Source organism: Phyllostomus hastatus, unplaced genomic scaffold, assembly GCF_019186645.2.
Source record: "Phyllostomus hastatus isolate PE091 unplaced genomic scaffold, TTU_PhHast_1.1 phas_contig_148, whole genome shotgun sequence".
NCBI classification, from domain to species: domain Eukaryota; kingdom Metazoa; phylum Chordata; class Mammalia; order Chiroptera; family Phyllostomidae; genus Phyllostomus; species Phyllostomus hastatus.
The window spans coordinates 23,547,581-23,561,686 of NW_025333607.1; the positions used below are offsets into that span (position 1 = coordinate 23,547,581).

Genomic DNA, 14,106 nt, shown 5'->3' on the forward strand with positions numbered 1-14,106 from the left:
AGGATTTAACCTGGACTGGATTGATTTTAGCTTATTCATACAACTGGAAGCAGAAGTCATTTTTCCAGATTCTGAATGTGAAAAGAGTGCAGCCACAAGAAACGTAACATTATTGACCCCTGAAAATTTTACCCCAATTGAAAAACCTTCATGAAAAAAGCAGGCCAGTAAAATATGCGGTTCGATTGTACACACTTTTTGGAGCAGCTGCTGTGCGCCAGGAGCACGGTATTAAAGTGATTAAAGTGAGGCTCACTGGTGGCCGTTCGACGTGCTTCCTGAGCTTCCCGCAATTCGCTCTATGCACAAACCTTGCTCCTCTCACTTCCTGGCTTCCTTGCCAGACTGGCAGTTTAGCTGATAATGGTTTCCTAAAGAGGGTTAGGTTTTTACCTGTGTATCCTTTCCTATTGGATTTAACGTCAGTGTTTCTTTTACGCTATCGGGAAAGTCTTATCGAGGGCTTGTGGGCAACTTTAATTATCAGCTGGAGGCTGAGTTGGAATGTTGACAAGTTATTGTACAACGTAAACCCCATACAGAACTTTTCATTGCTCTAGATGATGAGGCATGGCAAATTCTACAGTGACTGTAAACTGGCACAGAGCAGGGAAAACAAGGAGTGATATATATTATTCTCAGTTCCTAAAGATGCTGGAGGACCTAATTAGTACCTATAGGTTATTTAAGAATACCTAATTAAAGCATATTGTAGTGGGTATAGTATTAAATAATATTTTCCCATTACATGTAACTTTTCATTTGAGTTTCAGTTCATCTCAGGGGAAATTGTAGCACTGGCAGATTTATTATATCCCATTAATAAATGGGATATAATAAAGTTTCCCTTTTCAATGGCCTAATCACTTTTACAACATTTTTAAATGAAAAATTTTCAACACACTGAAAAGTTTGAAGAACCTAGTAATTGTATGTGTTCTCTTTCATTATGGATAATACATTTAATTAATTTTGTCCAGGCCTAAGGACCTGGGGGTATAGTTATTAAATCAATCTGACAGGCTTTGTAACCAAGTTCACTGTGAATATGAAAATGCCCAATTCGCTGCCTTACGAGTTTACAGTATGCTCCACGGTGCCTTTTTGTAGCTGGGGGAGGGGTTTAGGGAATCGCAGAAGACAAGACATCCATTCTGTCTCCCAAGAATTGAAGATCCGTGCTAAGGAGATTCTGTCTCCTAAGAATTTAAGGCCGAAGAGAAGAGAGAACGAAGGGGACTTCACAGTTGCCGCGAGCTGATACGTGCCGGGGATAATGTTAGGTGTCCTTCCATACCGTATCTTATTTGATCCACATGGATACCAGAGACATTATTATTCCCACTCCGCGCATCGGGAAACAGGCTCGGAGAAGTCACCCGACTCGTCTGGGGCTGCACCTGAACGCGTCCTTTCCAGGATCTCTTCCGAGCCTAGAGCCTGGGTCAAGTTCGAAGTACGTGTGTGTGCGGTCCTCGTCCTCGTGCACATTGGCACTTACTGTGATTAAAACTTGGTGACGTACTGCATTTATAATGTTAATAAAGGTCTAGATTTAGAACCAGGTACTTCCTGTCTAGTTTTCCCCAACAGAATATGGGGATAATTCCCGAGCCCTTTCCACTTCAAAGGCCCGCCGTGATCACTGGGAAGCCGAGAGTAGTTGGCAGTCATAACAAGAATAAACTACGACTCCCAAAATGCCCACAGAGGCTGCCGCCACTGCGGGAGTCAGTTCCAGCTTTGGGGCAAAGGTGACCCCGCTGGGTCCCGGGCGAAGCCGGGGGCCGCGGGTTCTGGCCCCTTTCCTGTTGCATCCAGGGATTGTAGTTCTCTGAGGGCCAAGGGGCGCCCTTGGGGCCGGTCTCCGACTACAAGTCCCGTGATGCCCCGGGGCGCCGCGCGCCTGCGTGCTGAAGTCCAGGGAGCGCGCCGGGGGCGCGGGCGGCGGAGCAGTAAAGATGGTGGCGCGCGGGTCTCCGCCTTCTGCTCCCGGCTGACGCGCTCTGAAGGAGGCGGCGGCGGCCCCCGGGGCGGCCGTGACCTAGCGGCGGCGGCGCGGCCGCGGCCGCCGGCCCGAGCGATGGCCGAGCTGGAGCACCTGGGCGGGAAGCGAGCCGAGTCGGCGCGCGCGCGGCGGGCGGAGCAGCTGCGGCGCTGGCGGGGCTCGCAGACGGAGCAGGAGTCCGCCGAGCGGCAGGCGCGCTCCAGCCGCGGCGCCCCCCGGGTGCGCTTCGAGGACGGCGCGGTCTTCCTGGCCGCCTGCTCCAGCGGGGACACGGACGAGGTGAAGAGGCTGCTGGCCCGGGGGGCCGACATCAACACGGCCAACGTGGACGGCCTCACCGCCCTGCACCAGGTACCCGCGCGCGGCCGCCGGCCCCGGGGCGGCCCCGGCCCCGGTCCCCGGTCCCCGGTCCCCTGCCCCTCCCCTCCGCGGGCTGTCACGGCTGCTGGGGCCCCGGCGGTCCCGGGAGTCGGCGCTCCAGAGCGGCCGCCCGCGCGTGCGCTCGGTGTCGCCCGGCGGTCCCGTTCGGAGCCCTCGGCCCCCGCTGCAGTGCGGTCTCCGAGGTCCTCGTGCTGCGCCCCGGAGGCAGGGCTCCGCGCAGCGCACCTCCTGTGCGGCGGGTCGGCGCTGAGCCGGAACCAGCCCGCCGCCGGCCGCCCGCGGCCCCCGCGGGGAGCCGGCCTCCCGAGGAGTCTCCTGGGGTTGTTGGGTGCTACGGAATGGCCTTCCTTTCCTTTTCTCTTTCAACGAGTCCGTGCATGGGCGACACCACATGTCCTTATATAGGCGCAGTGCACGGGCTGTGGAGGACGCGACACTTCGGCGCTGGGGAATAGCGCCTTTGCCGCCGTCGTCTTATGCAACCGCGGTCCGCGAGCGCGGCTGTCGCGCTGACTCCGCCCCCGCCCCCGCCCCCGCCCCCGCCCCCAGGTGGGACTCCGCCGTTGCTTGGGGAGCTCAGCGCTGGACACCCACTCCTAATCCTTCTTATTTTTCTCCTTCTGCGGTCGGGGCAAAGGGAATGCGTTGGCGTGAGAATCGACGTGGAAATAACAAATCAGTCTGTTGTCACCCTCCCCGCGTCACCGTGTAGCCAGCAGCTTAGAACTGCTCCTCAGGGTGCTCGCAGCTTCTCTTTCAGGTGGAAGAACCTTCTTCTCTTCCACTTCCAGCCCTTTCCTTCCTGCTCGCAGCTGCGTCCCCGCGGCGGCCAGCGCTCGTCCGGCCCTTCGCTGTTTGAAACCATTTCCCACGACTGACCCCCTGCGAGTCCGGGCAGGGATCCTGGGGCGTGGGGGTGGCGGGCCGTGCCGCTCCCACTTGACGGAGGAGGACTCTGAAACGCAGAGGGCCGTTACCTGGGCAGGGCTGAAAAGAGAATTAGGTGTGAACTTTTCAGATTTAAATTCCAGAGCTTTCTCTCTGGGAAAACACCGCGTAGGGAGCCGAGTGTCGATACTGACACAAGACGGATGCTCACTGTTGGACATTTCTGAGCTCTTCGGGCTCACAGAGGACAGAGGGGCGCGTCGGCTCCGCGGCCTGCGTGGCGCCCCCCTCTGCCCGCCGTTCCCTGGAGGCGCACGTCCCCCGTGCAGCGCGGGAGCCCTGTGCAGCGCGCGGCGAGCGGGCCGGCGGAGTCCGGTCCCCACCGCACCCTGAGAGAAGCACCTGCTCTGCCGGGGTCCCCTGGGAGACCTCCCTCCCGCTCCAGCCACCGAGCTCCTGGTCCTTCTCCTGAGTTGACCGTGGTGACCTCCTCCCTGAGCTCCTGCCCCGGCTGGGGAGTGCAGCTCCTCTGAGCTGACACACTCCTCACAGTCGGTGAGCTCCTCGCACAGGAGAGGAAGGAGACCACGGCTGTGAACAAGAAACAAAAACAAAGCCCACACGTGCAGTGCAGCCGGCCTCCCGTGTCCCAGGGTCCCAAGGGCCGACCAGGGGGCTCGGGCGTCCGCGGACTTTGGTGTCCAGCAGCACCTGGACCAGCCCCTGTGGACGACGGTCGGCGTCCCCCCGTGCCTGCGGGGCTGGCGGTGGGCCGTGAGCACGAGACAAACACCGCTGAGGACGGGGCTGCTGGGAGGCTGCGGCTCCCCCTGGAGGCTGTGCCTCTGCTGAGAGGCCATCTCTTTGTCCGAACCCGGAAAGGAAGGGGCCTCTACTGGCCGCGGGGCTCTGACAAGTCGGCCCCCACACAGGTCTAGCCCATGTCCCCGGCCTGCAGGGCTCGGGTGCCTCGGGGTTCCTCTCGGGGAGCGAGGCTGGAGCTGCCGGCAGCTGGGCCGCCCGCCTCGTCGCCGACCGACCCTCTCTGGGATGGACAGCGGCACAGCGACCTGAGTTACTTGGTCAGAGTGCCCTCTGTCACACAAGCAGGGTATCAGTTCCCGGGCTGATCGCTTCCTTTCTCCGCTCCTGCGGTGCGGCCCCTTGACCAGCTGCGGGTGATCATCCTGGCGTGTTGGGAGAAACCGCCAGGTGGTACTGGGGGATGGCTGTTCTGCTTTGCCCGCAGGTGACACTGATGATTTGGACCTGAGTTGAGTGCCCTGATGCTGTTGGGTTGGCCAAAAAGCCCGTATGTTTTTTTCACCAGTAACTTTATTGATACGGATATGTCAGCTGTCTCCCGCTATTGGCTGCTAGTGGGCAGAGGCCGGGGTGCTGCTAGATGTCTTCCGATGCCCAAGACAGACCCACAGCAAAGGGTTATGTGGCCAAAACGTCAGTGGTACCAGGAAGCTTCGCAGACCACTTCTGACACCTTTGATCAGCCGCAGCACCTTCTCCACACACTGCACACGTCTTTTTTTTTTTTTTTGCAATTCAGTTTTTTTACCTTTCTTGAAATAATAAAGCATAATATGCCAAACATGTATATATTTTTCTATCTGCAATATGAAAATGGCTGCAAAAAATTCAACAGTTTTGATAGTTTTTTTTTAATTCACACTGATAGGATGGTTGTCCCAATGCAGTCTAACCAAATTGTTTCAAATGAAGTTAAAGACAACTAAGCACTACTAGAGCCATCGTACAGAAAAAACGTAACGGACTTTCTGGCCAGCCCCATCCTTTTGACTTGGAGACCTTTCTTAGTTGGCAGCTTTTGCCCAGGACACCAGGTGCGTGAGTCAAAGACAACCAGCTCCAGGGGGCCTGCCAATCACACTGGGGGTGGCCGAGGGTGGGACTGCCTCAGAGGTTACACCTGCCCCGACGAGAGCCCGAAGCTGGTGCGGACTGACGGAGCTGGGGTGAGGAGACCCAGATTTGGGTGTGTGCCCTTAGCTTCCTGGCGTCTTCGGTGACAAAGGCATTAATCTGGTGGCCTAACTGTTGAAACCAGTTGTTTGCCCACAGAGGAGTTCCCACTTCATTCTGTACGTATATTACAGGGCATAATCCGTGAGCTAAAAATTCTGGGTGGGCTGGTACTTTTTAAAATTTCTTTTATTTGTTTTGCAAGGTTGAGCAGTATCACCCATCATGGCATCCCTAGTGTTATGATCTTGGGTGCTTTGGGCCTCGATACAGGCTCATACAACAGCATCTACCAGGTTATTGGGCTGCTTCAAGGGGCACGCGCTTGTTTTTGGAAAGGAGATTTGCTGGAACTTGTGAAGGTGAATGCCGGCTTATTCCCACAGAATGGATTATTTCGGTATTTATCTCTGGCAGCCCCCGTGGATCCTGGGACCAGTGTGATGAGCCTTCCTGTGGAGGGCACCTTGGGGACTAGCAGCCTTCCCTGCGTGACTCAGAAACTCAGGTTGGCTCCGGAATGGTCCCGGAGGCCCAGTTTGGACCTTAGGGTCACCCAGACTGGAATTCAACTCCTAGTTGCCTCTGTCATCCTAGAGCTGCCTCAATCCTCAGGGAGATTAAAATTACCTCTTCCTCTGGAAGAGCGGTGGGGATAGGGACAGAGGAGGGGAGGAGAAACCAGCCGCTCACACTCAGAGTGGTGCAGGGCGAGCAGAAGACGACCTGAAGGCGAGAAGACATGTCTAGTTCAGCGCAGAGGGGCACCCATGCGCGCCAGCCTGTGTGGGAAAGTGAAACTCGTGTTCTGGACCCTTCCCGTCTCGTCCCGAGTCCCTCTCGCCTTCTGCACAGCCCCACCCATGAAGGGACCGCCGCCGCCGCCATGCCCTGGGGCTCGGTGGCTCCCGCCGTGTCGGGCCCCAAGGCCGTGTGGGGTGGAGAGGGTCCTGCCGCTTCTGCGTGCGGTGGGCGCCTGGCTGTGTTAGTAGGTCACCTCTTCGGGCTGGTCCGAGTGATGCCTCGGGCCATGCTGGGCATTTATGGCCTTTGACAGGGCAGTGTCAGTAGAAATGAGTTTTCGAGGACTTTTGTGGCGATTATATGATTTTTTTCCCCCATTAAGTTAGTCTTTCTGTTGACTTTTGGAAGGAGACGTAGATCTGTCGTCAGTGTGATTGTAACCATAAATCAGGGCCCAAAATAGACGAGTCCTGGCTAGGTGGTTTCCGGCTCCACCGTCTGTGAGTCAAGAATGCTTTAGGCTGGTGGACCTGCGGGCAGAGGCCAGAAGGTTGCCTCCGCGCTGCCAGAGGGCCGGTTCGCTGGTGCAGACTGTGTGTGCAGGGCGGCCTGTGCCCCACCCACGGGCCCTGGCGCTGGGAGCCGGCCCGGGGCGAGCAGGGGTGGGGGGTCCGGCCTGCAGAGTGTTTGCTGCCGTTCCTGCTTCCACAGTCATTGGTGGAAAGCCTACTTTGTGTCTGACTCTGTGCTTCCTGGTACTTGCTGCGTATCAGCTGATACTTGTTAGAAAACAAGAAGAATTTGGGGGGGATGCTCTCCAGAATGGCTGGTTCCTAGTGTCATTGCTAGTGGGGGGTTGGCTACATGGTGACTTTCTGTTCCAGCGTTCTGGCTCTTGGGGGGTTGAAGAGGAAGTGTTGTATTCATCAGTATTTGTGACTGTTTTCATCTGCACTTATGAGTGAAAATGATCCTGTTTATACCTTTCTCCCTAACGATGGTAAAAGGTGGGAGTCTGGGATTTTTAGTAGATCTCTAAGTGGTTTGATGTAGTAATAATAAATTCAGATTAGATTGAGCGCGGGCTGGGAACCAAAGTGTCGCAGGTTCGATTCCCAGCTAGGGTACATTACTGGGTTGCAGGCCATAACCCCCAGCAACCGCACATTGATGTTTCTCTCTCTCTCTCTCTCTCTCTCTCTCTCTCTCTCACCCCCCCCCCTTCCCTCCCTAAAAATAAATAAATAAAATCTTAAAAAAAATAAAAATAAAAAATAAATTCAGATTAGAGATCTCGACCCAGGATTCTATATAGGGCGAGGAACGGAAACCTCGTTGGGGTTGCTAACTGCTGGTTGCTCAATTTGTCGATGGGGCAGGGGGTGGGGCCATGACTGTGTTGTTGGTTTTTTTTGTCCGCTGCTCTTCTGAACTGTAAGTAAACAGTGTTTCTTAAGTCCCAGGTTTCCGTGGGACACACTTGGGGTCTGGGGGCTTTATGGGCAAACGGAGCGCGTTTGTCCCCGCGTCCGTGCAGTTGGAGGACCGGAGCTCGGCTCTCAGAGCCTGCAGCACGCACGGCTGCCTCTGTGCAGCGGCGCCGGCCTTCTGATCCAGAACGCCGCACAGAGACACACGCTCAGAGCAGCACTCAGATCTGCGTGCGCTCGTCTGTTTGACAGTCCGTCTTCCCATCGATCTCCTGTGTCCTCGGGGCCGCGGCGGAGTAGGAGGCAGGTCAGCGTGGCCGTCGCCCCGTCCCACGGCCGGGAAGCGCCGTGGTGGCAGCACTGGGGTGCCGTGGCCTCCGCGACGGTTGGCCTGTGCACGTCTCCGACGCCCTGCTCTGTGCAGAAGTCCGCCCTCCACCCCCGTCCTCCGTGGGCCGGGCTCGGAGCTGGGGCCCGAGGCCTCGCCGGCAGGAGATGGACGGCTGACACAGCAGGGCAGCAGGGGCCCACTGTCCCAGTCTCCAGCCACCGCCGCAGTGTCTGCACTCCCAGCTCCTGGGGGCCCTGTGGCTGAGTGCGCGCCGGCGAGGGGCTCCAGAGGCCGTGGTCTCGCCTGCCCGTGGCCCTCCCACCCCAGGGGGCGGGCCACTGCCCCTCGGGCTGCACGGGGGGGGGGGCCGGGGGGGGGGGCTTGGACCTAACAGCAGACTTCGAGTACGTTCCAGGTTCCGCTCGTCCGTTACTCCACCTTTGGGACACCTGTGAAGGTTCTACCCTGTAGCGATCCCCGAGCTTCTCCTGGGCTCGGGGACGCCTCCTCTGCACCAGGGAGCCACGGGAGCCTTTCCCGTGGCCCTGGCGTTGCCTCTGGGCTGTGTTCCTTAGGTCCTGTGCTGATGCTTCCGGGAAGAGACAGGGACTCGGGGCTCCTGAGCCTCAGCCACTTGCGGCTTCGCTTTCGGTCCCAGCGGTGAGTTCCCATCACCGGCAGGGCCGGCCTCACCCAGGCCTGGCCTGCAGAGGCGCAGCAGAGACACAGCGCCACCTCGAGAGAGGTCCCCTTGGCCGCTGGCCGTGCGAGGTCGGGGCCACGCAGAGGTCGCTGCACGGTGCCTGGGGCAGGCACCACTCAAAGGGGACACCTGTCGGAGTGCGGCCACTTGTGGGGGGACCATGGCGAAGGTCTCGGTGGGCCAGGTGGTGAAGGGCAATGTGCGAGCAGGCGTGGCCTCTGCCTGGCCAGCGCCCGGCCTCCGGCTGTGACGGCCACTTCCTGAGTGGTGTCCCCGTCACGACCTCTGCCAGCAGCCAGACTCATGTCCCCGCCGCAGCTGTCATCCCGAGATGCAGTTCTGATAGTGTCACCCCGGGCTGGAAGCCTTGGGATAAGGTTGCTCTTTGTCAGGGGACACAGGGACCTTCAGGGCTGCAGTCCTGCCAGCGCCCCGGCCGCCCCTTCCAGACCCTTCAGGAGGCCTGAGCAGGCCCCGGGCGGGTCTGCCTGTGCCTCCCCCCCCCAGTCCCCCGGGGGCCTGAGCACGCCGGGCTCCTCACCGCCCGAGAGCCCCGTCCCTTTTCCCTCCTCCGGGCCTCCCCTGCACTGTGCCTTCCCCTTCCCCGTGGTTCTCTCGTCCCTGCCCTTTCGGCTGGCTCACTCCTCGTCCTTTGTAACTCAGGAGGATAATCCTTTCTGGGAAGTGTCCCCTGTCACCCGCAGACAGAGGCAGTGACTCCTCGCCCGGAAGACGGCACTTTGTGCTGCGGTGTCGGTTACAGGTCTCACTGCATCGTGCTGGGAAGGGCCGTGCCGGGCAGAGCGCGGCCTCAGTGGATGTTTGTGACGTGAGGAGGTGGCGAAGCGTGTCACCCACGGTCAAGGAGCGCTGCTCCTGAGTTCTCAGCCGGCCCTCGGCGACGAGAGCCAGGGTCGGGTCCGGAGCCCTGCGCCCACACGCAGACACTCTGCCCGGGCCAGCAACCGGCCGGATGGGCCCCTGCGGCCGGGGTTCTGCCCGCCCGCACGCCCCGGGCCGTGGCGGGACTCGCTTCCCCACTGCAGGCTCTGTCTTCCCCTGCCCCGCCTTCGCTCCTCTCTTCTCTCGCCAGCACACACGGCCAGTGGAACCTGCCGGGTCGGGGGGCGTCCACTGAAATCCCCATTGGGCTGTCTGGGGGGGGCGGGGGGGGAGGTTTGCCCTCGCTTGCGTGGAGGAGAGTGTTCCTGCCCGCTCTTGGGGACTCCACAGGGGCGGTGGTGGCAGCACTAATAACGAGAACAGCAGCGGCAGCCGACAGCCGTCCCGCACTTAACGCCAAGTCAGGCACTGTCTTCACGCACATCAGCTGCGAGCAGGTCCTGCTGCTCGGGACCCCGCGAAGCAGGTGCTGTGACTGGGGATTCCACAGACGAGCAAACACAGACGCAGTCTGTTTCGGAGACACGGCACCACTGGTCAGTCGTCCCGGCGGGGAGCCAGGGAGCCTGCCCCACATAGCCTGCCCCAGTGGCCAGGGCACCGGAAGACAGGGGTGGGGTTGTGTCTGTGCCGTCTTCGTCCGGGGTCTTCGTCCGGGGCCCGGCCCGCATGGAGGCCCAGCCGTGAGGGACACAGACCGAGCTGCGCTCCCAGCCCGCTCGGCAGAGCCCCCAACGCAGGCGTGCTGGGCAACTGGCAGCCTCGGGTGGGGGCTCTCCTCCGGGGGCAGAGTGTGCAAGACTGACCTACACTCTCGGAGAATTCAATCTTCTCGTCGTTTCTGTGTGGCTTTTTCCCCTCACCCCACTCGGAGCCCCACGTTGCCGCTGTCTTTCTTCAGGGCGGCTCGGGAAACCCTTGTCTGGGGGCACACGGGGGTCTGGGGGTGCATGGGGGTCTGGGGCGCAGCGGGACTGTCCTCTCCCCCTGGGACTGCACGCTCGTCCCATGTGCCGGGTTGGCAGGGCGGCCCTCAGGGCCCGCCTTGGGGACCGGACAGGCGGCCGCGCTCCAGGGCAAAGTTCCAGCCCAGACTCCCGGCGACCGGCCTGGAAACCACAGCGCCTCGATGGGGTCTCCGTGTCCACACTCAGTCTGGCCGGCAGCGGCCCTCGAGGCCGGCCCAGCGGGACGCTCCTCGTGTGCGAGGACCGTGGAACGGGCTGAGGCTGCCACTCCCTGCAGACGCCGGGCAGTTATTTTTAGGAAGGTCGGATCAGGCATCAGCAGCGTTCCACGTGCCAGGTGGTGTCTTGAGCCTGGCCAGAACTCAGTCTCGGATGCCTCTGAATTGTCAGGTAGAGAAGCACATGCAGGTGGTGTGGCAGCGGAAGGCCTGACCTCACATAAGTCAATTAACATTCTGGGCTGGTTTCTCCATCTGTGCAGTGAGAAGGCCTGTGCTTATTGCTGCAGCCGCCACAGTTTCCCTTCTCTTTACAGCTTTGTCGTAACGTACTTTTTTTTTTTCTTTTTACAGGGAATCACTTTTGATTCAGTCGGTTGGGATGAGTCATTTTATCCCTTAATGTGCCTCAGCTCGTATGTGCCAAATCTGTAAGAAGAGAACTTCAACCAGGGCTTTCTTGTCTCTGGACAGGTGGGGACTCGGCCGAGTGCGCTCCTTGACCCGCACCCAAGGGAGCCTCGTGCTGGGGGTTTTACCACCCTCGTTATTCCTCAGACCAGGAGTGCCCACAGGACAGAGTAGCGGTTTGGAGGCCGGGACTGTGAACCTTCTGCCTGAAGAGCTTGTGGGCCTTGGGAGGACGTAGTCCTTGTTTCCCGGGCTCTGTCTCCGTCTGCCTGCTTCTGCTCCACCTTGTCACCCTGCCTGGGTGACAGGAGTTGGGCTGGGTGTGGGCGGTGCCTGGGTCACCCGGAGGGGGCCTGGGGGGCTGGTCTTGGTTCAGTGGACACACGGGGGGTGGGGAAGGTGGAGGGAAATGCTGGCAGGGTAGGGGCTTGGGCCACGAGAGGAGGTTCTGATTGGGTCCAGAATGAGCATAGTTCTGGAATCTAAGTGTTGTCAACTGCTCCTAGCTGCAGGGAGGCGTCCTCTGGTCCCCCACTGCAGACGTGGGCAGGCTTGAGCGCAGCACGCCAGTCTTCTGACAACAGAAACCCTTGTGTGACTCCACGGAAAATTCTTTGCCTCTGTTGTCTCTCTTGGCTCGCTTTCCTGGAAGGCCAGAGAGCCTGCCTGACCACTGAGCACATAATCAGATATATAGTTCTCACCCTCGGGGAGCCAAACTGTCTGTGCCAGGGAGCCGTAAGTCTTTCACACAGAGTGACACTGCTGCTGTCGCCTGTCACATTGGAGCCGGCTGCTGCTGTGGTGCTCCCTCAGGCCATCGTCACACGGTTATCCTGAAGGGAGTGGGGAGACAGGCGGTCGTTACACTGTATCATGACAGGGGTGGGGGTACAGGTGGTCGTTACACTGTATCCTCTTGGGAGTGGGGAGACAGGTGGATGTTACACTGTATCACAATGGGGGTGGGGAGACAGGCAGTTTTTACACTGTATCCTGATGGGGGTGGAGAGACAGGCGGATATTACACTGTATCACGACAGGGGTGGGGAGACAGGCAGTTTTCTTCTCTGCCTCTTCCAGCCTCTGTGTGGCCACATCACTCCAGTCTGTGGTCACTCACATTCCCTCCTCTTCTGTCTTGTTTCATGCCTGTCCCGACTGTCTCTTATAAGGACATTTGTCACTGGGTTTAGGACCCACTTAGATAATCCACTCAAGGTCCTTAATCACACCTGCAAAGACCCCTTTCCAAGTGCAGCCCCCTGCACCGGTTTTGGGGATTGGGACACGGACGAGCTTGGGGCACCGCTCAGCACGCCGCAGCAGGGGGCAGGGCGCAGGGACAGCGCGCACAGCCGGGGGGGCCGAGTGTGCCGCACCCGCCCGGGCGGGGCCGCGTGCAGCCTGCAGCGTGGGCTCCGTGGGTCTGGATGACCCTGGGTGACCGAGCATCAGCTGAGGGTGCAGACAGTGTGGCTTTCTGGGCATCCGAGCACCCCTTCTGTCACCCAACACACGTGTGCCCAGGGCTGCCCCAGGGTTCGGGCTGCACCGGAGAGTGCACAGCGGTGACTCGAGAGTTCGCAGGTGCTGCAGGCATCCGGCGTGCAGCTGGTGAATGAAAGGAATTATGGTCTTTGCGAGCGTTCAGGGTTTTCAGCATAAAGTTGAAAGTGTGTAATTTGGGGGAGTATACAGATCTCAAGTTGCCGAAGTCCTGCACAGGTTGTTACTGCTGTTGAGCCGTGTGGATCTGGGGAGGATGCAGGACCCGACAGTGGGAGGCGTGGACTGGGGACGGCTCCGAGCGTCAGCGGCACCCGGCGCCCGTGTCGGCGAGGTTCGTGGGGATCCAGGCAGGTGTGGGCTGCAACACCCCGGCAGGGAGACATGTCACCTCGCCCGCCCTAGCCCCGGAGCTGGGCTTTGTGGGGAAGGGAGCCGCAGCCGGGTTCTGAGACACGGCAGCGAGGTCAGCCCCTGGAGCCAGTGGCACTCGGTGGCGGTGACAGTTGCAGGCTATTTTGGGACGGAGGAGGCTCCGTACTGGGAGGCCCCTCTGCAGTCCTAGAGTGAGCTCGTCCGCCTCCCCGGGGTTCGGTGGGATCCAGTCGCTTCTCTGGAGAGAGCTTTCCGTTGCCAGGGAAACGTGGCACGCCCACCTTAGGAAGCCTCAAACCGTTCCCTGGCAACATTTCTGATGGCTCTCTGGACTAATAACTAATCAGATGATAATGAAATGCCATCTCTTTTTCTTAAGGTCCTTGCACAAATTGTTTCTGTAGTGATACTCCGTGTGTCTCCGGAAGACGGACATGAACCGAGGCAGAGGGGACGGGGCTCGGTGGGAGGGGCACTCGCCCACTCGCGTCCTGAGCAGCGCCAGGGCCTTGCTCAGCCTCCTTTGCCTGCTCAGTGGCAGGAAGGACCCACCCACACGGTGTTCAGAGCAGCTCGCGTGGAGGCAGGGTGCTGGGGTCCGTGGTCCTGGACACGGCAGTGCGGACGAGCTGGGGCGCCCGCCGTGCCGCCGTTGTGGATGAGTCAGCGCAGCCCCAGGGGGCACGCGCTGGGGGCGTCTGCACGGCCGTGTCACTGCTCACCGAGGGGGTTTTCAGGGGTGCTCCGGTCTCCTCCACGGCCTCAGCCTCGGTCCTTCCGCCGGAGCGTCGGGGACGGAGGGAGGAAGGGCACAGCGGTCACTCCAGGACGCTTCTGCCGGCGGGTCTCCCCGCTCGGCTGCGGCACACACTGGTTCACCCCGGGAGCTCCCGCGCCCAGGGTCCCGCGGCACACTGGACCGCTGGGGGGGGGGTTCTGAAGTCCGGTGGCAGCTTGCCCCGCGGTCTCCCCGGCTCAGAAGCACCTCAGACCGGCCGCCTCCCTGCCGTGGGCTCCGAGTGGGGGCGGCGGGGGCAGGCGAGGGCAGGCGCCGTTCGCTGGACCGTGGAAACCGCAGCGGCACCGGCTGCTGCCACCGCACCGTCTCCTCTCTCCCCTCACCGTCCCGGGAGGCCGGCCGGCGGCGCCTCTGTCCCCACCTCACCCAGAGCCCATGCCTGGCAGAGCTGGCCGGCCCGGCTGCCTGCGCCCCGGCCGGCCCTGACCCGCACTGGTCCC

The 14,106-nt window shown here is 60.1% G+C and overlaps 1 protein-coding gene across 5 annotated transcripts in view; it reads left to right on the top strand.

Annotated features, from left to right (window-relative positions):
- The first annotated feature begins 1,915 nt into the window (after positions 1 to 1,915).
- PPP1R12B (protein phosphatase 1 regulatory subunit 12B) overlaps positions 1,916 to 14,106 on the top strand; it is a 67,981-nt gene continuing 55,790 nt past the window's right edge. For 4 of the 5 annotated variants that reach the window (XR_006783267.1, XM_045817521.1, XM_045817530.1 and 1 more), the window contains exon 1: positions 1,918 to 2,359. Coding sequence is in view for 4 of the 5 variants with exons in the window: in XM_045817521.1 (XP_045673477.1) it covers positions 2,084 to 2,359 (276 nt within the window). In the remaining variant the exon portion in view is untranslated. Of the gene's footprint in view, positions 2,360 to 14,106 lie in introns of all 5 variants that reach the window. The other variant, XM_045817549.1, reaches the window with a different exon arrangement.